Source organism: Hyperolius riggenbachi, chromosome 2 (assembly GCF_040937935.1).
Source record: "Hyperolius riggenbachi isolate aHypRig1 chromosome 2, aHypRig1.pri, whole genome shotgun sequence".
NCBI classification, from domain to species: domain Eukaryota; kingdom Metazoa; phylum Chordata; class Amphibia; order Anura; family Hyperoliidae; genus Hyperolius; species Hyperolius riggenbachi.
In genome coordinates this window covers 66,981,087-67,005,102 of record NC_090647.1, presented here as the reverse complement: position 1 = coordinate 67,005,102, position 24,016 = coordinate 66,981,087, and the positions used below count along the sequence as shown (strand labels likewise).

The window sequence follows — 24,016 nt, the reverse complement described above, 5'->3', positions numbered from 1 at the left end:
CCCTGGGAAGGATATACAGGTACATAGCAGCCAGCTTGGAAATAATTATTTTTATAGATTGTGATAGATAAAATGCTGTGATTTAAATTTGTTTTTTTTTAAAGCTGCACAAAATAAATTAGTCTAATGACATAAAAGTCTACCAAAAATAATTCATTGGGATGGCTTAGTACAGCACTTCAAGATCCATAGATCAGGACATATTTATGTGCTTAGATCATGTGTCATCTCTACCTAGCTGCTAGAATGCTGCTCTGTACTATAATGATTTTATGCTATCTTGTTGTAACATAATTCAGTACTAAACCTTCAGCAATTGGTATTATTGTATATAATGTAAATAGACATGTAGTAAGTACATTAATTAAAGCGGACCCAAACCAAACTTTTTTTTAGTTCAAAATATTTAGTTGCACCACTCTGACACATACAAAGATAAATAAACACTCCTTCAAGCCTATGAACATTTCAGTGCATGCTTTTCACCCTTCTCTTTGCATAACTAGGGTTATACAGGGGGCAGCCATTAGCAATTCCTCCATTGCTGGACACCTCCTACTCCAGCATTTTGCCGGATTTTGTCCCGGCAATATGAAAGGAAGGGAGGGCTCCTCCAATAAATGTAAAATATTTTATATTTGTCATCATGCAGCTGAAAAAAGGCTGCTGTTTATTATTATAATTTAGAAAATAGATTTTATTTCTGAAATCTTGTATTTTTAATTTGGGTCCACTTTAAGTAGTGCATGGAAAAGAGCTCATTTCTCTCTGAGTAATGTGCCTCTGAAGGAGCGTCCAGAAGACACAGAAGCCCAACGGCCAAAGACAGATCAGCTGTCCTGCTTTGTTTTCATGAACTCTATACGCTTTCATTGTATTTCAATGTCATTCATAAAATTGTGAGTTTTGTGTGGTAAGAAAAGTTGACAGTTCGCTGCATTTTTTCTTCCTGGAAGATGCATGTGATTTCTTGTGGTTATGAACACGCACATTGCAGCTTATATGAAACGGTATGTTAAAAGGTCTAGTATGCTGTGAGTTACCCCGAGGGGACCCACTGCACCACACCTGGGGCTTGATTCATTAAACCGTGATAACTCAAATAGCTTATCAAAGATATCACACCTTATCAGAGTAGCATAGCGAGCGCTATAAACTTATGCCTGCTAATTGGCAATGGCACTCGTCCTGCCCTGAGCCCCTGCGGGTTCGTAGCGCTTGCTATGCTACTCCGATAAGTTTTTTCCATAGAACAGACAGCAGACCTGGCTACTCCGATAAGGTCTGTTAACTTTGATAAGGTGCGATATGTTATGATAAGGTGTGCTATCTTTTCATAAGGTGCAATATCTTTGATAAGGTGTGATATTTTTGATAAGGTGTGATATCTTTGATAAGGTGTGATATCTTTGATAAGGTGTGATATCTTTGATAAGGTGCGATATCTTTTCATAAGGTGCGATATCTTTTCATAAGGTGCGATATCTTTTCATAAGGTGTGCTATCTTTGATAAGGTGCAATATCTTTGATAAGGGGTGCTTTCTTTGATAAGGTGTGCTATCTTCAATAAGGTGTGATATCTTTGATAAGGTGCGATATCTTTGATAAGGTGTGATATCTTTGATAAGTTTCGATATCTTTGATAAGGTGCGATATCTTTAATAAGGTGTGATATCTTTGATAAGGTGTGATATCTTTGATAAGGTGTGATATCTTTAATAAGGTGGATATCTTTGATAAGGTGTGATATCTTTGATAAGGTGCGATATCTTTGATAAGGTGTGATATCTTTGATAAGGTGGATATCTTTGATAAGATGTGATATCTTTTCATAAGGTGCGATATATTTGATAAGGTGCGATATCTTTGATAAGGTGCGATATCTTTGATAAGGTGTGATATCTTTAATAAGGTGGATATCTTTGATAAGATGTGATATCTTTTCATAAGGTGCGATATCTTTGATAAGGTGTGATATCTTTGATATGGTGTGATATCTTTGATAAGGTGCAATATCTTTGATAAGGTGTGATATCTTTGATAAGGTGTGAAATCTTTTCATAAGGTGCGATATCTTTGATAAGGTGCGATATCTTTGACAAGGTGTGATATCTTTGATAAGGTGCAATATCTTTGATAAGGTGCAATATATCTTTGATAAGGTGTGATATCTTTGATAAGGTGTGAAATCTTTTCATAAGGTGTGATATCTTTGATAAGGTGTGATATTTGAGTTATCACGGTTTAGTGAATCAAGCCCTTGATGTGAATGTACCATAGATATACAGTATCTGTGCATCGCATCAGGCTGTGAGGATATTGTTTACTGCAATGGAACACAACAGATTTAGGGCTTGATTCACTAAACCTAGATAACTCATATCACGGCCTCGCTAGCGTTTTTGCGTTTTCACACGCAATCGCGAATCTTCACGCGCAATTACATATTTGCACCTGCGATTGTGCGCAGAAACGCTAGCGCGCCCGTGATATGCGTTATCACGGTTTAGTGAATCAAGCCCAGAGTGTGAAAGGATCTCTAGGCGTAGAATCACGGCAAATAACTCCTGTTGACATCCCAACACAGGACATGGAGAAACTGATTTGTTCCTCAGCAGTGCATTGTAAAGTTTACTAAAAGGTGCAATTGTTACAACGCCATTTATCCAGCTGTGGCTGGATAGTGTAATGGTTAAGGGCTTTGCCTCTGGCACAGGAGACCTGGGTTCGAACCTCGGCTCTTCCTGTTCTGCCAGCACCTATTCAGTAGGAGACCTTGGGCAAGTCTTCCTAACACTGCTACTGCCTATAGAGCGCGTCCTAGTGGCTGCAGCTCTGGCGCTTTGAGTCCGCCAGGTGAAAAGCGCAATATAAATGTTCTGTGTTTGTTTGTTGTTTTGTTTGTTATATCAGAACACTTTAACCACTTGCCGACCGCCCACAGCCCATGGGCGGCGGCAAAGTGGACGCCTAAAGGACCGCAATACGCCTTCAGGCGGCGCGTCCTTTAGGCATGCCGGGGGAGCGATCGCGTCATTGATGACGCGCGCTTCCCCCGGCAACTGGCTCCGCCCACCCGCCGTAACATCCCGCCGGCCATACGGAAGCGCCGGCGGGATGTTAACCCCGCGATCGCCGCTACAAAGTGTATAATACACTTTGTAATGTATACAAAGTGTATTATACAGGCTGCCTCCTGCCCTGGTGGTCCCAGTGTCCGAGGGACCACCAGGGCAGGCTGCAGCCACCCTAGTCTGCACCCAAACACACTGATCTGCCCCCCCCCCGCCCACTGATCGCCCACAGCACCCCTCAGACCCCCCCCTGCCCACCCCCCAGACCCCTGTTTGCACCCAATCACCCCCCTAATAACCCATCAATCACTCCCTGTCACTATCTGTCAACGCTATTTTTTTTTACCCCCCCCCCCCTGCCCCCCTCCTGATCACCCCCCCACCCCTCAGATTCTCCCCAGACCCCCCCCCCTGTGTACTGTATGCATCTATCTTCCCTGATAACCTGTCAATCACCCGTCAATCACCCATCAATCACCCATCAATCACCCCCTGTCACTGCCACCCAACAATCAGCCCCTAACCTGCCCCTTGCGGGCAATCTGATCACCCACCCACACCAATAGATCGCCCGCAGATCCGACATCAGATCACCTCCCAAATCCATTGTTTACATCTATTCTCTCCTCTAAACACCCACTAATTACCCATCAATCACCCATCAATCACCCCCTATCACCACCTGTCACTTTTACCTATCAGATCAGACCCTAATCTGCCCCTTGCGGGCACCCAATCACCCGCCAACACGCTCAGATTGCCCTCTGACCCCCCCTTATCAATTCGCCAGTGCATTAATTACATCTGTTCTTCCCTGTAATAACCCACTGATCACCTGTCAATCACCTGCCAATCACCTATCACCCATCAATCACCCCCTGTCACCCCCTGTCACTGCCACCCATCAATCAGCCCCTAACCTGCCCCTTGCGGGCAATCTGATCACCCACCCACACCATTAGATCGCCCGCAAACCCGCCGTCAGATTACCTCCCAAATGTATTGTTTACATCTGTTATCTTCTCTAAACACCCACTAATTACCCATCAATCACCCATCAATCACCCCCTATCACCACCTGTCACTGTTACCTATCAGATCAGACCCTAAGCTGCCCCTTGCGGGCACCCAATCACCCGCCCACACGCTCAGATTGCCCTCAGACCCCCCCCCCCCCCTTATCAATTCACCAGTGCATTAATTACATCTGTCCTTCCCTGTAATAACCCACTGATCACCTGTCAATCACCTGCCAATCACCTATCACCCATCAATCACCCCCTGTCACTGCCGCCCAACAATCAACCCCTAACCTGCCCCTTGCGGGCAAACTGATCACCCACCCACACCAATAGATCGCCCGCAGATCCAACATCAGATCACCACCCAAGCGCAGTGTTTCCATCTATTCTCTCCTCTAAACACTCACTAATTACCCATCAATCACCCCCTATCACCACCTGTCACTGTTACCCATCAGATCAGACCCTAATCTGCCCCTTGCGGGCACCCAATCACCCGCCTACACGCTCAGATTGCCCTCAGACCCCCCCTTATCAATTCGCCAGGGCATTATTTACATCTGTCCTTCCCTGTAATAACCCACTGATCACCTGTCAATCACCTGTCAATCACTCATCAATCACCCCCTGTCACTGCCACCCATCAATCACCCCTGTCACTGCCACCCATCAATCAGCCCCTAACCTGCCCCTTGCGGGCAAACTGATCACCCACCCACACCAATAGATCGCCCGCAGATCCGACATCAGATCACCACCCAAGCGCAGTGTTTCCATCTATTCTCTCCTCTAAACACCCACTAATTACCCATCAATCACCCCCCATCACCACCTGTCACTGTTACCCATCAGATCAGACCCTAATCTGCCCCTTGCGGGCACCCAATCACCCGCCTACACGCTCAGATTGCCCTCAGACCCCCCCTTATCAATTCGCCAGGGCATTATTTACATCTGTCCTTCCCTGTAATAACCCACTGATCACCTGTCAATCACCTATCAATCACCCATCAATCACCCCCTGTCACTGCCACCCATCAATCACCCGCTGTCACTGCCACCCATCAATCAGCCCCTAACCTGCCCCTTGCGGGCAATCTGATCACCCACCCACACCAATAGATCGCCCGCAGATCCGACGTCCGATCACCTCCCAAGTGCAGTGTTCACATCTGTTCTCTACCCTAAACACCCACTAATTAACCATCAATCACCCCCTGTCACTGCTACCTATCAGATTAGACCCCTATCTGCCCCTAGGGCACTCAATCACCCGCCCACACCCTCAGAATGCCCTCAGACCCCAGCCCTGATCACCTCGCCAGTGCATTGCTTGCATCTATTCCCGTCTCTAATCACACCTTGAGACACCCATCAATCACCTCCTGTCACCCCCTAGCACACCTACCCATCAGATCAGGCCCTAATTTGCCCCGTGTGGGCTCCTGATCACTCGGCCAAACCCTCAGATCCCCCTCAGACCCCCTTCCGATCACCTCCCCAGTGCATTGATTGCATCTATTTTCCCCTCTAACCACCCCCTGAGACACCCATCAATCACCTCCTGTCACCCCCCTAGCACTCCTATCCATCAGATCAGGCCCAATACAACCTGTCATCTAAAAGGCCACCCTGCTTATGACCGGTTCCACAAAATTCGCCCCCTCATAGACCACCTGTCATCAAAATTTGCAGATGCTTATACCCCTGAACAGTCATTTTGAGACATTTGGTTTCCAGACTACTCACGGTTTTGGGCCCGTAAAATGCCAGGGCGGTATAGGAACCCCACAAGTGACCCCATTTTAGAAAAAAAGACACCCCAAGGTATTCTGTTAGGTGTATGACGAGTTCATAGAAGATTTTATTTTTTGTCAAAAGTTAGCGGAAATTGATTTTTATTGGGTTTTTTTCACAAAGTGTCATTTTTCACTAACTTGTGACAAAAAATAAAATCTTCTATGAACTCGCCATACACCTAACGGAATACCTTGGGGTGTCTTCTTTCTAAAATGGGGTCACTTGTGGGGTTCCTATACTGCCCTGGCATTTTAGGGGCCCTAAACCGCGAGGAGTAGTCTAGAAAACAAATGCCTCAAAATGACCCGTGAATAGGACGTTGGGCCCCTTAGCGCACCTAGGCTGCAAAAAAGTGTCACACATGTGGTACCGCCGTACTCAGGAAAAGTAGTATAATGTGTTTTGGGGTGTATTTTTACACATACCCATGCTGGGTGGGAGAAATTTCTATGTAAATGGTCAATTGTGTGTAAAACAAATCAAACAATTGTCATTTACAGAGATATTTCTCCCACTTAGCATGGGTATGTGTAAAAATACACCCCAAAACACATTATACTACTTCTCCTGAGTACGGCGGTACCACATGTGTGGCACTTTTTTACACCCTAAGTACGCTAAGGGGCCCAAAGTCCAATGAGTACCTTTAGGATTTCACAGGTCATTTTGCGACATTTGGTTTCAAGACTACTCCTCACGGTTTAGGGCCCCTAAAATGCCAGGGCAGTATAGTAACCTCACAAATGACCCCATTCTAGAAAGAAGACACCCAAAGGTATTCCGTTAGGAGTATGGTGAGTTCATAGAAGATTTTATTTTTTGTCAAAAGTTAGCGGAAAATTGATTTTTATTGTTTTTTTCACAAAGTGTCATTTTCCACTAACTTGTGACAAAAAATAAAATCCTCTATGAACTCACCATACTCCTAACGGAATACCTTGGGGTGTCTTCTTTCTAAAATGGGGTCATTTGTGGGGTTCCTATACTGAACTGGCATTTTAGGGGCCCTAAACCGTGAGGAGTAGTCTGGAAATCAAATTTCGCAAAATGACCTGTGAAATCCTAAAGGTACTCATTGGACTTTGGGCCCTTTAGCGCAGTTAGGGTGCAAAAAAGTGCCACACATGTGGTATTGCCGGAGAAGTAGTACAATGTGTTTTGGGGTGTATTTTTACACATACCCATGCTGGGTGGGAGAAATACCTCTGTAAATGACAATCTTTTGATTTTTTTTACACACAATTGTCCATTTACAGAGTTATTTCTCCCACCCAGCATGGGTATGTGTAAAAATACACCCCAAAACACATTGTACTACTTCTCCCGAGTACGGCGATACCACATGTGTGGCACTTTTTTGCACCCTAACTGCGCTAAAGGGCCCAAAGTCCAATGAGTACCTTTAGGATTTCACAGGTCATTTTGCGGAATTTGATTTCCAGACTACTCCTCACGGTTTAGGGCCCCTAAAATGCCAGGGCAGTATAGGAACCCCACAAATGACCCCATTTTAGAAAGAAGACACCCCAAGGTATTCCGTTAGGAGTATGGTGAGTTCATAGAGGATTCTATCGCCGTACTCGGGAGAAGTAGTACAATGTGTTTTGGGGTGTATTTTTACACATACCCATGCTGGGTGGGAGAAATAACTCTGTAAATGGACAATTGTGTGTAAAACAAATGAAAAAATTGTCATTTACAGAGATATTTCTCCCACCCAGCATGGGTATGTGTAAAAATACACCCCAAAACACATTCTACTACTTCTCTTGAGTACGGCAATACCACATGTGTGGCACTTTTTTGCAGCCTAACTGCGCTAAGGGGCCCAAAGTCCAATGAGCACCTTTAGGCTTTACAGGGGTGCTTACAAATTAGCACCCCCCAAAATGCGAGGACAGTAAACACACCCCACAAATGACCCCATTTTGGAAAGTAGACACTTCAAGGTATTCAGAGAGGGGCATGGTGAGTCCGTGGCAGATTTCATTTTTTTTTTGTCGCAAGTTAGAAGAAATGGATTCTTTTTTTTTTTCTTTTTTTTTGTCACAAAGTGTCATTTTCCGCTTACTTGTGACAAAAAATAATATCTTCTATGAACTCACTATGCCTCTCAGTGAATACTTTGGGATGTCTTCTTTCCAAAATGGGGTCATTTGGGGGGTATTTATACTATCCTGGAATTCTAGCCCCTCATGAAACATGACAGGGGGTCAGAAAAGTCATAGATGCTTGAAAATGGCAAAATTCACTTTTTGCACCATAGTTTGTAAACGCTATAACTTTTACCCAAACCAATAAATATACACTGAATGGTTTTTTTTTTATCAAAAACATGTTTGTCCACATTTTTCGCGCTGCATGTATACAGAAATTTTACTTTATTTGAAAATTGTCAGCACAGAAAGTTAAAAAAATCATTTTTTTGCCAAAATTCATGTCTTTTTTGATGAATATAATAAAAAGTAAAAATCGCAGGAGCAATCAAATAGCACCAAAAGAAAGCTTTATTAGTGACAAGAAAAGGAGCCAAAATTCATTTAGGTGGTAGGTTGTATGAGCGAGCAATAAACCGTGAAAGCTGCAGTGGTCTGAATGGAAAAAAAGTGGCCGGTCCTTAAGGGGTAGAAAGACTGTGGTCCTCAAGTGGTTAAACCCATTAATAGACAAAACAAGACAACATTTCTATCACACTTTTCTCCTGGTGGACTCAAAGCACCAGAGCTGCAGCAACTAGGGAGCGCTCTTTAGGTAGTAGCAGTGTTAAGCCTCACCTACACGGTACAATTGTTCATCAGACAGACTGATCTATTAGATAGATCTAATAAGAAATTGCATCGTGTGTAGACGTCCAAATTGTTTCAGATCAATTTTGCGATAGATTTTGCTTTGATAAGTACCCAAAATCTATTGAAAAATCTAAAGCAATCAGATCTGACTGGTTGGAAATATATCTGTCTAATAGAGACGATCTGATGGTACCATGTAGATGAGGCTCTAGGGAGTCTTGCCCAAGGACTCCTTACTGAATAGGTGCTGGCTTACTGAACAGGAAGAGCTGAGATGCGACCCCTTGTCTCCTGGGTCAGAGGCAGAGCCCTTATACTATCCATCCACTACTCTGCTCTAATGATCCATGAGATACATATTCCAATGCTTAACTACCTATGTGCTCCCCATCAAACACTGACTGTCACACAAACCAGACAAGGGTTCACAGTAGAATATAGTAAGAACAGGAGCTGCCACTGTAAGGTAAAGAAATACCTGGTATTCATATGTGTATTCAATCTCAGCATCCACCATCTGTGCATAACACTTGCTGGAGGTCATATAAAACCGCAGCTGCTTCTTCCATGCCCAATCGCTAGTGCTGTGGACCTGAGCCTGGAGTAACTGTTTGACTACATCAATGTTATGGATAACATCCAAGATCAGAGCCTTCAGCTTCAGTTCCAGGATCCCCGATTCCTCTACAATAATGAAAAAAGTTAATTGGAATAGCAGATTCAATCAAATCATTGAATAAACTCTTACCAGCTGTGGCCCTGGGGTAGTCAAATATCCAGGGAACACTCAAACTACAGAAGACAGTATGAACTCTCGAAAGGTGAGAGAAAATGGCGCTAATTTATCAAGAAAAACTGAAACGATGGCAGGGCAGATGGCCAAAGCAACCAATTAAAACCTGTGCTGCATTTTCAATCTGAAACCTGGTGGTTCAGGGCAACTGCTGTATTTTGCGATTGTTTTGATAATTCACTCCCAATTTGCTTACAATAGACACCAGAACAAATGAACAGTGATCAGTTTAAGTGCATCTGTCTCCTGGCTTCTGTGTGAGCCTTTGGGCCTGATTCACAAAGCGGTGCTAACAGTTAGCACGCTGGTGAAAAGCCCTTTATCACGCCTAAACTCAGTTTAGGCACGATAAGTTTAGGCATGATAAGTTTAGGCGTGATCAGTTTAGGCATGAGAAGTTTAGGTGTGATAAGTTTAGACGTGATAAGTTTAGGTGTGATAAGTTTAGGCGTGATAAGTTTAGGCATGAGAAGTTTAGGCGTGATAAGTTTAGGCGTGATAAGTTTAGGCGTGATAAGTTTAGGTGTGATAAGTCTAGGCGTGATAAGTCTAGGCGTGATAAGTTTAGGTGTGATAAGTTTAGGCGTGATAAGTTTAAGCACCAACTGGGTTAGCACCGCAGTGCACAGCTTATCAAAAGTTTTGCGCTAGCAAAGTCTTGTGCACTTCGCATAGAGTTTAATGGCGCTGCTTTGCGTGCCGGACTTTGCGCGCGATCTAAGCTTATCATGCCTAAGTTTATCATGCCTAAACTGGCTTTTCATCAGCGTGGCGCAATGGTTATCACGCCTAAAGTCTCTAACTGGGTTAGCACCGCTTTGTGAATCGAGCCCTTTGTGTTTATATAAGCATTCTCATATAGGTGCATCTCATTTCATCTTGATTGCATGCTTTGCTGTAGTATGATTGGATTGTGTGTGGGGGGAGGGATGTGCTACCTGAGCGTGGGGTTGGTAATGGGGGGATAAAGATTGAACGATTTTTAATATATCCTTTTTGATAAATAAAATGTACACAATTTTGCATTAAAATATGACTTTGTGCATTATTGGCGTGTACCATCCACTGTTCATTATTCCTTCCTAATAAGTATTGCTTTATGTTTATATAGTTGGCAATGCTGTTCATGGTCGGACTCAGGCCATTTATGCTCACTGTGTTTAAACACATCGCAGCCATCATGAAAGTTCATGAAAAATCTTTTCCCCATCCTTTCATCAGGAGGTTTTTAAGAGATAAGGCTAGGCAACTAAGCAATCTCCAACATGAGATTGTTTTTTTTTTTCTTAAACTTAAACCACCTAACATAAATACCAAAATACACCAGAGCTCAATACAACTTGTCAATATTGATGAACTGGAAAAGTAATCAATGGTGGCTGAAATTCTGTAGTGTATCTACTTCCTGCTTTCATGGAAGAAGACAAAGGGTTAACATTCTGTGTTTACATATTAGTTGTGTCTGCAGAGACTGCCAAATGTATGTGCTGACACAGCTGAGGGCTCAAATTACACTTGTGATTACTTGAAGATGAGGGGAGATTAGACAGGCCCCTCTCTCTAAATACACAGAGTGAATTTTTCTGCGTTTACCTTGTGTCCTGAGCAATAGGTCAAGCCTACCTTAATGGCTCATATAAATTGCTGTCAAATTATTTGGCCAGAGGACTACTTTAAAGCACTGATCAGGAAAATCTCACAATACATCATTAACTAGGATACTCAGTACATTTCCAAGCTGCTTTATGAAAAGGAACTCCTCATACCTGAAGCAGAAGTGTCATCAATGCTGGTGTAGTGCTCCAGTTTAGCAGCAAGCTCCACTTCCACTTCATGCAGATTGTGAGAGTGAATGCCATTCTCCACATCTTCTGTGAACTGAATCTGTTCAGCTAGACACAGAATCTAAGGGAAGAGAGGCCAGTCAAAGAGATCTCTACATACAACATATTTATACCACACAACTTTTGGAGCCAAGTAAAAGAAACTCTAAAACATATCCCTGTCACACCCCAATTGTACATGAGAAATACATTTTTCTAAGTAAAGTAGGAGGGATTTTAAGGTGAAAGTTGCAACCAAAAATAAAAAATATATTACCTGGGAAGGAAAGCGGAGAGGGTCAATGGTTCCTTGAGACTTCTTCCCAGCAGCCAGGCACTCCACAAGTAGCGTCTGTAATGTGGACTTCATCTGGGAGGCCAAGCTACTCAGCCAGACCTGTGTGACACAAACACCACAATCACCTTGTCAGGGGTAGCTACAAGAGGGGCATTTGTGTTTGCCAGATTTCACAGACTGTGTTATTTCAATTGCTTCATTCAGTTCTGGGGAGGTGCCAGGAAGCTTGATCAGTCATTGGCTTCCTATACCTCTCAAAAATCATGGCGATGGGCACCAGAGGCACTACTGAAGTTTGGGCCCACCATAGGCACCCATGTTAATATTGGTAATTATGGGTGCGAATTATCCACTATTTGTAGCTACAGTCTGCATAGCAGGTGGCACGGGGTCCCAAATTTCCTTTAATTACCTATATTAACATGGACCCTTAGGCACCCGTTATTTTTTTATGTACAACGGTGAAGGCGGTCTGGCTATCAGTGGGTAGGTTAGGGTTAAAGCGGACCCAAAACAAAAAAATGTTTCAATTCAAAATATTTAGTAGCACCACTCTGACACATACAAAGATAAATAAACACTCCTTCAAGCCTATGAGCATTTCAGTGCATGCTTTTCACCCTTCTCTTTTCATAACTAGGAATATACTGGGGGCAGCCATTAGCAATTCCTCCTTTGCCAAACACCACCTACTCCACCAGTTTGCCGGATTCTGTCTCGGCAATATGAAAGGAAGGGAGGGGTTCCTCCAATAAATGTAAAATATTTTATATTTGTCATCATGCAGCTGAAAAAAGGCTGCTATTTATTATTATAGTTTAGAAAATAGATTTTATTTCTGAAATCTTGTATTTTTAATTTGGCTTTAGCATCGATTGGTGAGGAGAGGTAGCTTAAGGTTAGGACCAGGGGGGTCCGATAGGGTTAGGGCCTTTTCACACTTATGTGCAGTGCCTAATTTGAGCATGCATTAGCTAGTGGGAAAGGGCCCTAGGGCATAAGTGGAGGATTAATTAGGCATCATGGGGGGGCTGGTTAAGGTAAGGCATAGGTAGAGGGAAGGCTTGTGTAAGAATAGGGGTTAGGTTTGGCAATGGTAAAATATTGGTGACATTTTCCCATATTTTACTATCAGAATTCCCATCACACAATTGAAGTATATTGGTAATGCACATCCATTACGAGAAAACCTTGTCCTAACTTCTGCTTCTTAATTCATTTTACATGAGAGGGCTGTATTGGGAAGCAGTATATACAGTGATCACTGACCTTGTGGGACCCTCTGTCCCCCCCCCCCCCCACCTCCAAGAGCATGCTATTAGGTATTTTTGGTACCAAAAACCTCTCTGAACGCAGATTATTTTTGGTTAGGCTATTATTATTTTATGCCAGAAGACAAGTCACTTTGAACTGGAAAAATGCTAATCCTCCCAAGCTACATGACTTTATAACCTCAGTTAATAATGACTTACCAATATATAAAGGTGTTTATGAGAACAGGGGCTCCAAAAAGAAATTCTATAAAATATGGACCTGCTGGATATCTAAATTTAAGATTGATCTGTAATTCTTCTGCATGGAACGGTATACACGTTTTGTACTGATTTGTACTCTCTTTGATTGAATACTTTCGATGTACTTTGCTATGATGCTCTCTGATGCTGATCAAGAACTTTGGGCTTTGGCCCGGGACTCTAAGGCTCAACACACACCATACAATCTAGGTTGTTCAATCTTACCACTTTCATGTAGTATAAGAGCTTATCCGATCAATCATTCAAGGTATTTTCAATCTGTTGGCCCTTATACTACATAGATTTGGTAAATCTGTACAGCCAAGATTGTATGGTGTGTGTTGAGCTTAAGACTGATGGGTTGGGGTCGGAAAGCGTACGGGATGTCTGTATGTTTTGTATGGTTTTCTTCTTGTTATAAAACAATAAAAATTGTTCACTCTAAATTTTACATGAGAGAATCTGAGAATCCGCATAAGGAACAGGTAGAATGAAAACTGTAGACACAATACCACCAATAACATCTCTGAGAGGTATAAGAAGCTAACACATGGACTTTGTTGCAAGTATTTCGCGCTCTCAGATGGTCTGTTAAAATGGAATCTGAATGATTAAAACAGACAACATGGACAGCTTTCATCCCACTATAAACAATACAGCTCTTAGAGAGTTAGTCCTGTGACAGTTCCCATGTTCGAGCCTTACCTCTACATCAGTAGACACCAGGACCTTGTTCTTCAGAGGAACCACCTCCCCTTCCAGAGATTTCATGGCAACTATATGCTTGAAATCTGCATCGAAGTCGACACTATTCACTCCTAGTTATAAAACAGGAAAATTACATATTTGGTAGTTGATCAGCAACACTGAAGTCATATGCAGATAAGAAAAGAAGTAAATTCCGGTAGACAAATCTGTGACATCTGTTTTTGTTATTGTCTATTAGTTATGCACTGGCAATGCCACCTACATGCTGCGCATGTGCCAATTCCTTATATGTACAAGTATGTAGGCAGCATTGAAGTGAGGGACAGAGTTGGTCATGATGTCGGGTCATGTAAGTTCCCTGCTGTACAGGGCAGCACAGCGTACAATAGAGTGCCACTTCCTCCAGTGCTCTTGTGAGACCCTGTGGAAGTCCCAGCGTTCCCTGTGCTTACTTTGCACAAGGTGCTGGCCACTACGGGGGTTGTGAGCACGAACGGCCATGACACGGGAAGTGCAATGGACCGTCCATGTTGGGAAGTGCAGGGGGCCCCACCACGATAATTTTGCTTGGGAGCCTGGGCCACCTATTTTATACCCGTTTACAATGGAACTAAACTCCCTGCTCTAAAACATAGTTCCCCAACCCTGTCCTCAAGGCCCACCAACAGTACATGTTTTGCAGAAAACCACAAACATACACAGGTGAGATAATTAGAGTCTCAGCAGAGCTGATTAACTACCTCTGTGGATTTCCACAAAAAAATGCACTGTTGGTGGGCCTTGAGGACAGGGTTGGGGAACAACAATTTAGAGTCTAAAAGATTAGCCACAGCATAAAAAATTGACGTTTTACTTGTTTGCACTCTTGCAGAGCACACTGAAAGGGTTAGGCCTCAGTGTTCACTCTATGGAGAAATGCCTTGGCAGAGCCCTCCTGTGGTCTATTCACAGGTGCTGATAACTTTATCTGCCTAAAACACAAAACACAGAAAAGTGAATGTGTTGAGCAACTATATGTGTACTTAAGTCTTTTCATTCTTTCCTGGGCAAAATTCTGGGTCTGATTTAAATGTTTAATTTGGTATAAAATAAGGTGTATAAGGGTAAATGCAGGCTAAAGCAGATCCGAGATGAAAAACTAACTATAACAAGTAACTTGTCTATATATCTTATCTAAAGTTTAAACAGCAGATCTAGCTGCAAACAACTTTAAAAGTTTATGATTATTTATTCCAGTGATACAATGAGGGCAGCCATGTTCTGTTTGTCACATTGTCAAAGGCTGAGGGTTGGAGATGCTATCAGCTTGCCTGTGTGTAAATTCAGTCCCCTCTCCTCCTCCCCTCTGCCTCTGAAATCAATGGCTAGTAACCTCCTCCTCCTGCCCAGACTGAGCTCCCATAAGCCCTTGCTACAGTGCCAAGGCACAAAAGGAGCTGGAGGGGCGAGACTTGTTTAGTTTATAGGGAATTAGAATATTAAAGCAAAACAAAAAAAAGTATTTGGCTTGAGGAATGCCCAATAAACTATATGAAAGGAACACAATTATGCAATGAGTAAAAGTTTATCTCGGATCCACTTTAAAAAAAGAAAAACCCAGAAAAACTAAATCAAAAGCTTTATATAACACAATACAAGTATAAAGTTTACCAGCAAACAGTTTCTTGAGGTGAGACTGGATGACAGCTGGGTTGGTGGACTGGCCCAGTATTTCTAACAGATCATCATCTCCAATAAAATAAAACCGAGGGAAAGCTGACCGCTTCTCCTGTTCATTAAAAAAAAAAAATATTCATGAACCAATGAATCAGATGATAAAAACATCCCACAGATAAAGTGTGTACCAGCAGCACATTATACCTCCAGGAACTCGTTCAGGGACTTCTGGCATCTCTGAAGCTGGTCTAGTATAGTAATCAAGGAGTTTCTAATTCCAACGCGGGATGTCAACATCGTCACTCTATTGTCCCTTTTTATATCTGACATAATAGATCTGCAAGACAGAAGAGTACTGATAAAAGTGATCACAATAGTTATTTTATATATTTAAAGTGCCAGCTTCTAAACCGCTGTGTAAAATACAATATAGACAATATACGCTCACTGGCCACTTTACTAGGTACACCTGTTCCATTGATTGTTAACATAAATAGCTAATCAGCCAATCACATGGCAGCAACTCAACGCATTTATGCATCTAGACATTGTGAACTCTATCCAATAAGGCACCTTTGGGATGTGGTGGAGCAAGAGATTTGCATCACGGATGTGCAGCCAACAAACATGCAACAACTGCAGGATGCAATCATGTCAATATGGACCAAAATCTCAGAGGAATGTCTCCAACACTGTGCTGAATCTATACCATAAAGAACTATGGCAATTCTGAAGGAAAAATGGGGATCCAAACCGGTACTGGCAAGAAGTACCTAATAAAGTGGCTAGTGAGTGTAGATCATAGCTATACAAGAGGAACATACAGTGATACAAGTATTATAATTTTAGTATTTCTAGAATACTGACTAGGGATGGTCAATGAGATGGGGAAATAATAACAAGTTGATGCAGCATACCTCACATTTTGTATGCCAATGCATGCAGCTTGAACAAGAACCAATCAAATCCTGCTGAGGTAAAATTCAATTGGTCCTGCATTAGCTCGAAATGATTTGATTCTCATCGACCATCCCTAGTGCCAACATTTTTTGCAGTGCTGTAAAGAGTATCACTTACACTTACAAGACTTCTCAAGAGCTGCCCCGACCCTATGGAACTCCCTTCCACTCCCCCTCAGACTCGCTCCTTCCTTCAACACCTTAAAACAAGCCCTCAAAACACATTTCTTTAAAATAGCCTAACCCACATCTACCACACTGTAACTCTCTGTCAATCACCCTTTCCACAGTCCTACCTTATGTGTCCCCCCCACCCTTTAGATTGTAAGCCTTGGCAGGGCCTCCCCCCTCCCTTAGTGTGTCCTTAATTTTACTACCCCAGCAATTACACCCTTCTCATGGATTAACTCGTACTTGTTTTGCAGAGTCTCTGTAAACCGCATTTTATACCCTGATTGTATGTATAACCTTGTGCTATATTGTATAACCGTTTGCTACCTCTCTGTCTGTCACTCCTTGTTGCAATGTATGTATCCCTATTTATTGTCCAGCGCTGCGTAATAGGTTGGTGCTTTATAAATACAATAAATAAAAATAATAATAATAATCATTTAACTTTTCCTCAGAGGGGCTCACAATCTAATGCCTGCCAAGGTCATATGTCCATCATAGTTTACAAATAACTTAGGGAAGCCGATTAACTTATCTGTAGGTTTTTGGGATGTGGGAGGAAACCGGATTGCCCGAAGGTAACCCATACAAACACGGGGAGAGCATACAAACTCCATGCAGATAGTGCCCTGACTGGAATTCGAAACTGGGGACCCAGCGCTGCAAGGCAAGAGCCATAACCACTATGCCACCATGCTGCCCAAAGTAGATAAATGATTAATTATAGAATGCAAGCCATGATTATGATGCTGCAAGTAGGCAAACAGGACTTTTACATATAGTCAAAACAAGTAAAAGAAGGCAGCAAACTCTCAAAAATGCAGGAATACTGCTGTGCATAAACTGTATAACATAATATATGGGAAGGTAGTCATTTGAAATTCCCATAGACCCACCCTTGTCTAGATTTATGCAGTGCAGGAAAATAAGTTTCCATCAGGCAGCATAACAAGCTCTGTGAAGAGACATACCGGTAGATCTAGCGTGTCACTGTCAGGAATTTACTCATATTAAACACAAGGGGAATGTCTTCTACCCACTTGCCGTATATATTACAGCTTATTACGAGAAAGCCCTGAAAAACTGTAAATTCAGCAACCTCAGCAAAATGGAAAATGAAAAGTCTGACAAGCTGAGCACGTGCCTGAAAAGATATTAAAGGGATGCTACAACATCGGCTGTATAGTTCTGAGATATGTTATAGATACTTATAAAGCGGTTGAGAGTTTAAAGTGAACCTTTGGGGGGGAAAAAGTTTCACTTACCTGCGGCTTCCACCAGCCTCCTGGAGACGTCCTGTGCCCTTGCCGTCCTGTAACGATACTCCAGTCCCCCGCCGCCACTAAGTTTCGTTTTCGTCGGACCAGTGCACCTGTGCGTCCCTTGATCACGCTCCAGTTTCCCAGGACAGCCAGAGATGGGAGCTCAATCGAGGGATGCACGCGGTCAGGGACGCGCAGGCGCACTGGAAAACTACATTTAGCGGCAGGGACCGGAGCAACGTTACAGGATGGCGCGGGCACAGGACGTCTCCAGAGGGCTGGGGGAAGCCCCAGGTAAGTGAAACTTTTTTTCCCCACTCGGTTAAGGTTCAAAAACGAGTTTAACTTACCTGGGGCTTTTACCAGCCGCCTGCAACCGCCCTGTGCCTGCACCCTCACTTAGCGATCCACCGGTACCCCACATCATCCCCTGCCACCTTGATGCGCAGCCCTTATCGCGCTCCCATAGATGGGATTGCTCTACACATGCACAGTAGGAAAAAAAACTCTACTGCGCAGAGCACTCCCGCCAACAGGAGCTTGATCAAGAACGCACACAGCCTCGGCCGCGCATGCACAGTGGCCCGTCGACTCACTAGTCAGCCGTCCAGAAGAGGGGTGCTGGGGGGGACTGGAGGGACACTTAGTGAAAGCGCAGGCACGGGTAGAAGCACCAGGTAAGTAAAACTCGTTTTTTTATCCCCTAAGTAAAGGTTCCCTTTAATGTAATTTATCCTTTTACTCTCCCTGGCGGTATTCCTGAGTGTGGCTCACGGTTGATTGACATTGGCAAAAATGTCGCTACATACCGGAAATCTTCATCGACTCTATTAAATCGAGCTTCTTCTCTTGGAAGTGCCCCTCGACCAAAGATAGGCTCCAAATAGACCCATTTCCTCTGGATCTGATTGAGGTTTTGGAGGTACTCATCCAGTTCTGCCAGTTTCCTCTCCCAGATGGATACTTTATCCTCGAAGCCTTTGTAGTAGGGAGAGTCCTTCAGAGACTGTAGGAGGCAGCGGTTGTCCCCCACCTGATTAACAATGTCTTTCCAATCTTTAATCAACTTTATTGTTCGCTTATGGCTGTCCTCATAATCGGTTAAGGTGAACACTGCACCAGTACCCCATATGTCCAGCTCCCGCAGGGCTTCTCGGATTGTTATTTCTCCTTGGGCTCGGCTATTCAGATCCTGATAAGAGCGGGAAAAATTTGAATGCAGCAATATAAAGAAGAAACATATGTTAATCAACTGTTTGTTCTGATTGCGAAGTGGATACAAATAATGGTGGGATAACCTCATTTTCTATCAGTCTCTAACAAGGACCACACAGTAGTTAGCACTCCTGCCTCTCAGCCCTAGGCTCTTGGGATCAAATTTCACCAACAGTACAGTTTCAGTGGAGTCTATGGGCCTTCACTTTTTCTCTTAAGGGCCCATCCTGACCTACTGCATTTTTCCGCAAACCTAACGCAATCGTGCAGCAAAGTAAGCGTACGAGAATGGACGGTGTCCGTTCACACTAGGCTTCTCAGAACCTAAAATAAGCTCACCTGTACCGTGGATTTTCAGCTCTGCCGCCGCCGCTCGGGTCCACTGCAGGGGATCTGTGACCAGAAGAAGCATAGAGCACCTCATTGTTTTTTAAAAAACAATGGAAATGCCACGGGAACAGGAAATTTCTCATTTGTTCATGGTGGAACAATAAGAATCTTTCCTGTTGCTAAGTAGGATTCACACTGATTTTATTTACTTTCCAACAAGGAAGCTTCGTACCTCCTGGTCTTCGGGATGAGTGGTAGAGGAGTGGGGATGGCACGGGCGAGGGGAGAAGTGGCGGATGGCACAATGGACGGGTGGTGATCCAATCACAGGGGATGGAAATGGCAGGTAATGTGGGCGTGGTCAGTGCATCAGATGTGTTTACCGCACAGTTATTGCATCTGCTGCATTTGGGTTGTAGTGTGAGTGCGCCGTAATGTTTCGCTTAGGTGATATTTTTAAACCATATTGATTAAATGCCTTTTAAAGAGACACTGAAGCGAAAAAAATATGATATAGTGAATTGGTTGTGTACTATGAATAATTACTAGAAGATTAGCAGCAAAGAAAATATTCTCATACTTTTATTTTCAGGTATATAGTGTTTTTTCTAACATTGCATCATTCTATAATATGTGCAGATTACACAACACTCAGCATTCAAAATGAGTCTTTCAGAGCAGTCTGTGAAGTAATGACCTCTCCTCTAGCAGAGAAAAAGTAAACAGTTCACTTACAGTTGAGATAATAAAAGTCAGATAACAGCCCTCTCCATGACTAACTTAGTCGGAGAGCTTAATGGCTTATTTGCATAGAGATAACAACTGGAGTTTCTCAACTCTTCCTGTACTGGAAACAATTACACTGATGTATCTGATCTTAATGTTTTATTTCTTAGCTGTGCTACACATACAAATCATAATATCATCATTTTTTTTTTCGCTTCAGTGTCTCTTTAACCACTTGCCGACCGCCTACTTCATATTGGCGGCGGCAAAGTGGCAGCCCCAGGACCACGTAACGCAGATTGGCGTCAGGTCCTGGGGCACTCTCTGGCCGGGGATCGCGCGCTGGGATGCGCGCGCATCCACCGGCAATAGGCTCCGCCCACCCGCGACGTCAACCCGCCGGCCAATCGGAAGTGCCGGCGGGTTGTTAACCCGACGATCCCCGGATAGGAAGCGTATAATACGCTTTGTAATGTTTACAAAGTGTATTATACAGGCTGCCTCCTGCCCTGGTGGTCCCAGTGTCCGAGGGACCACCAGGGCAGGCTGCAGCCACCCTAGTCTGCACCCAAACACACTGATCTGCCCCCCCCCTGCCCCCTGATCGCCCACAGTACCCCTCAGACCCCCCCCTGCCCACCCCCCAGACCACCATTTGCACACAATCAACCCCCTAATCACCCATCAATCACTCCCTGTCACTATCTGTCAACACTATTTTTTTTTTAGTCCCTAAACTGCCCCCTGCTCCCTCCTGATCACCCCCCCACCCCTCAGATTCTCCCCAGACCCCCCCAGACCCCCCCCCCCCCTGTGTACTGTATGCATCTATCCCCCCTGATCACCTGTCAATCACCCGTCAATCACCCGTCAATCACCCGTCAATCACCCCCTGTCACTGCCACCCATCAATCAGCCCCTAACCTGCCCCTTGCGGGCAATCTGATCACCCACCCACACCAATAGATCGCCCGCAGATCCGACATCAGATCACCTCCCAAATCCATCGTTTACATCTATTCTCTCCTCTAAACACCCACTAATTACCCATCAATCACCCCCTATCACCACCTGTCACTGTTACCCATCAGATTAGACCCTTGCGGGCATCCAATCGCCCGCCCACACGCTCAGATTGCCCTCAACCCCCCCCTTATCGATTCGCCAGTGCATTATTTACATCCGTTCTTCCCTGTAATAACCCACTGATCACCTGTCAATCACCCCCTGTCACTGCCACCCATCAATCACCCCCTGTCACTGCCACCCATCAATCAGCCCCTAACCTGCCCCTTGCGGGCAATCTGATCACCCACCCACACCAATAAATCGCCCGCAGATCCGACATCAGATCACCTCCCAAATCCATCGTTTACATCTATTCTCTCCTCTAAACACCCACTAATTACCCATCAATCACCCATCAATCACCCCCTATCACCACCTGTCACTGTTACCCATCAGATTAGACCCTTGCGGGCACCCAATCGCCCGCCCACACGCTCAGATTGCCCTCAAACCCCCCCTTATCGATTCGCCAGTGCATTATTTACATCCGTTCTTCCCTGTAATAACCCACTGATCACCTGTCAATCACCCCCTGTCACTGCCACCCATCAATCACCCCCTGTCACTGCCACCCATCAATCAGCCCCTAACCTGCCCCTTGCGGGCAATCTGATCACCCACCCACACCAATAGATCGCCCGCAGATCCGACATCAGATCACCTCCCAAGCGCAGTGTTTACATCTATTCTCTCCTCTAAACACCCACTATTTACCCATCAATCACCCCCTATCACCACCTGTCACTGTTACCCATCAGATTAGACCCTAATCTGCCCCTTGCGGGCACCCAATCACCCGCCCACACGCTCAGATTGCCCTCAGACCCCCCCCTTATCAATTCGCCAGTGCAATATTTACATCTGTTATTCCCTGTAATAACCCACTGATCACCTGTCAATCACCCATCAATCACCCCCTGTCACTGCCACCCATCAATCACCCCCTGTCACTGCCACCCATCAATCAGCCCCTAACCTGCCCCTTGCGGGCAATCTGATCACCCACCCACACCAATAGATCGCCCGCAGATCCGACATCAGATCACCTCCCAAGTGCAGTGTTTACATCTCTTCTCTCCTCTAAACACCCACTAATTACCCATCAATCACCCCCTATCACCACCTGTCACTGTTACCCATCAGATTAGACCCTAATCTGCCCCTTGCGGGCACCCAATCACCCGCCCACACCTCAGAACGCCCTCAGACGCCAGCCCTGATCACCTCGCTAGTGCATTGCTTGCATCTATTTCCCCCCTCTAATCACACCTTGAGACACCCATAAATCACCTCCTGTCACCCCCTAGCACACCTACCCATCAGATCAGGCCCTAATTTGCCCCGTGTGGGCTCCTGATCACTCGGCCAAACCCTCAGATCCCCCTCAGACCCCCTTCCGATCACCTCCCCAGTGCATTGATTGCAGCTATTTTCCCCTCTAACCGCCCCCTGAGACACCCATCAATCACCTCCTGTCACCCCCCTAGCACTCCTATCCATCAGATCAGGCCCAATTCATCCTGTCATCTAAGAGGCCACCCTGCTTATGACCGTTTCCACAAAATTTGCCCCCTCATAGACCACCTGTCATCAAAATTTGCAGATGCTTATACCCCTGAACAGTCATTTTGAGAAATTTGGTTTCCAGACTACTCACAGTTTTGGGCCCGTAAAATGCCAGGGCAGTATAGGAACCCCACAAGTGACCCCATTTTAGAAAGAAGACACCCCAAGGTATTCTGTTAGGTGTATGATGAGTTCATAGAAGATTTTATTTTTTGTCAAAAGTTAGCGGAAATTGGATTTTTATTGTTTTTTTCACAAAGTGTCATTTTTCACTAACTTGTGACAAAAAATAAAATCTTCTATGAACTCACCATACCCCTAACGGAATACCTTGGGGTGTCGTCTTTCTAAAATGGGGTCACTTGTGGGGTTCCTATACTGCCCTGGCATTTTAGGGGCCCTAAACCGTAGGGAGTAGTCTAGAAAACAAATGCCTCAAAATGACCTGTGAATAGGACGTTGGGCCCCTTAGCGCACCTAGGCTGCAAAAAAGTGTCACACATGTAGTATCGCCATACTCAGGAGAAGTAGTATAATGTGTTTTGTGGTGTATTTTTACACATACCCATGCTGGGTGGGAGAAATCTCTCTGTAAATGGACAATTGTGTGTAAAAAAAAATCAAAAATGTGTCATTTACAGAGATATTTCTCCCACCCAGCATGGTTATATGTAAAAATACACCACAAAACACATTATACTACTTCTTCTGAGTACGGCGATACCACATGTGTGACACTTTTTTTGCAGCCTAACTGTGCTAAGGGGCCCAAAGTCCAATGAGTACCTTTAGGATTTCACAGGTCATTTTGAGACATTTGGGTTCAAGACTACTCCTCACGGTTTAGGGCCCCTAAAATGCCAGGGCAGTATTGGAACCCCACAAATGACCCCATTCTAGAAAGAAGACACCCCAAGGTATTCCGTTAGGAGTATGGTGAGTTCATAGAAGATTTTATTTTTTGTCACAAGTTAGCGGAAATTGATATGTATTGTTTTTTTTTTTCACAAAGTGTCATTTTCCGCTAACTTGTGACAAAAAAAAAATCTTCTATGAACTCACCATACCCCTAACGGAATACCTTGGGGTGTCTTCTTTCTAAAATGGGGTCACTTGTGGGGTTCCTATACTGCCCTGGCATTTTAGGGGCCCTAAACTGTGAGGAGTAGTCTAGAATCCAAATGCCTCAAAATGACCTGTGAATAGGACGTTAGGCCCCTTAGCGCACCTAGGTTGCAAAA

At 44.2% G+C, this 24,016-nt stretch overlaps 1 protein-coding gene across 2 annotated transcripts in view; it reads right to left on the bottom strand.

Annotated features, from left to right (window-relative positions):
- Positions 1–24,016, bottom strand: part of DYNC2H1 (dynein cytoplasmic 2 heavy chain 1) — a 508,393-nt gene that overhangs the window by 364,187 nt on the left and 120,190 nt on the right. For both annotated transcript variants that reach the window (XM_068266870.1, XM_068266871.1), the window contains exons 26-32: positions 18,680–19,062; positions 15,683–15,815; positions 15,473–15,590; positions 13,820–13,932; positions 11,580–11,699; positions 11,246–11,384; positions 9,165–9,370 (exon numbers count right to left, since the gene is read on the bottom strand). In XM_068266870.1, the coding sequence (XP_068122971.1) occupies positions 9,165–9,370; positions 11,246–11,384; positions 11,580–11,699; positions 13,820–13,932; positions 15,473–15,590; positions 15,683–15,815; positions 18,680–19,062 (1,212 nt within the window). The remainder of the gene's footprint in view (positions 1–9,164; positions 9,371–11,245; positions 11,385–11,579; positions 11,700–13,819; positions 13,933–15,472; positions 15,591–15,682; positions 15,816–18,679; positions 19,063–24,016) is intronic.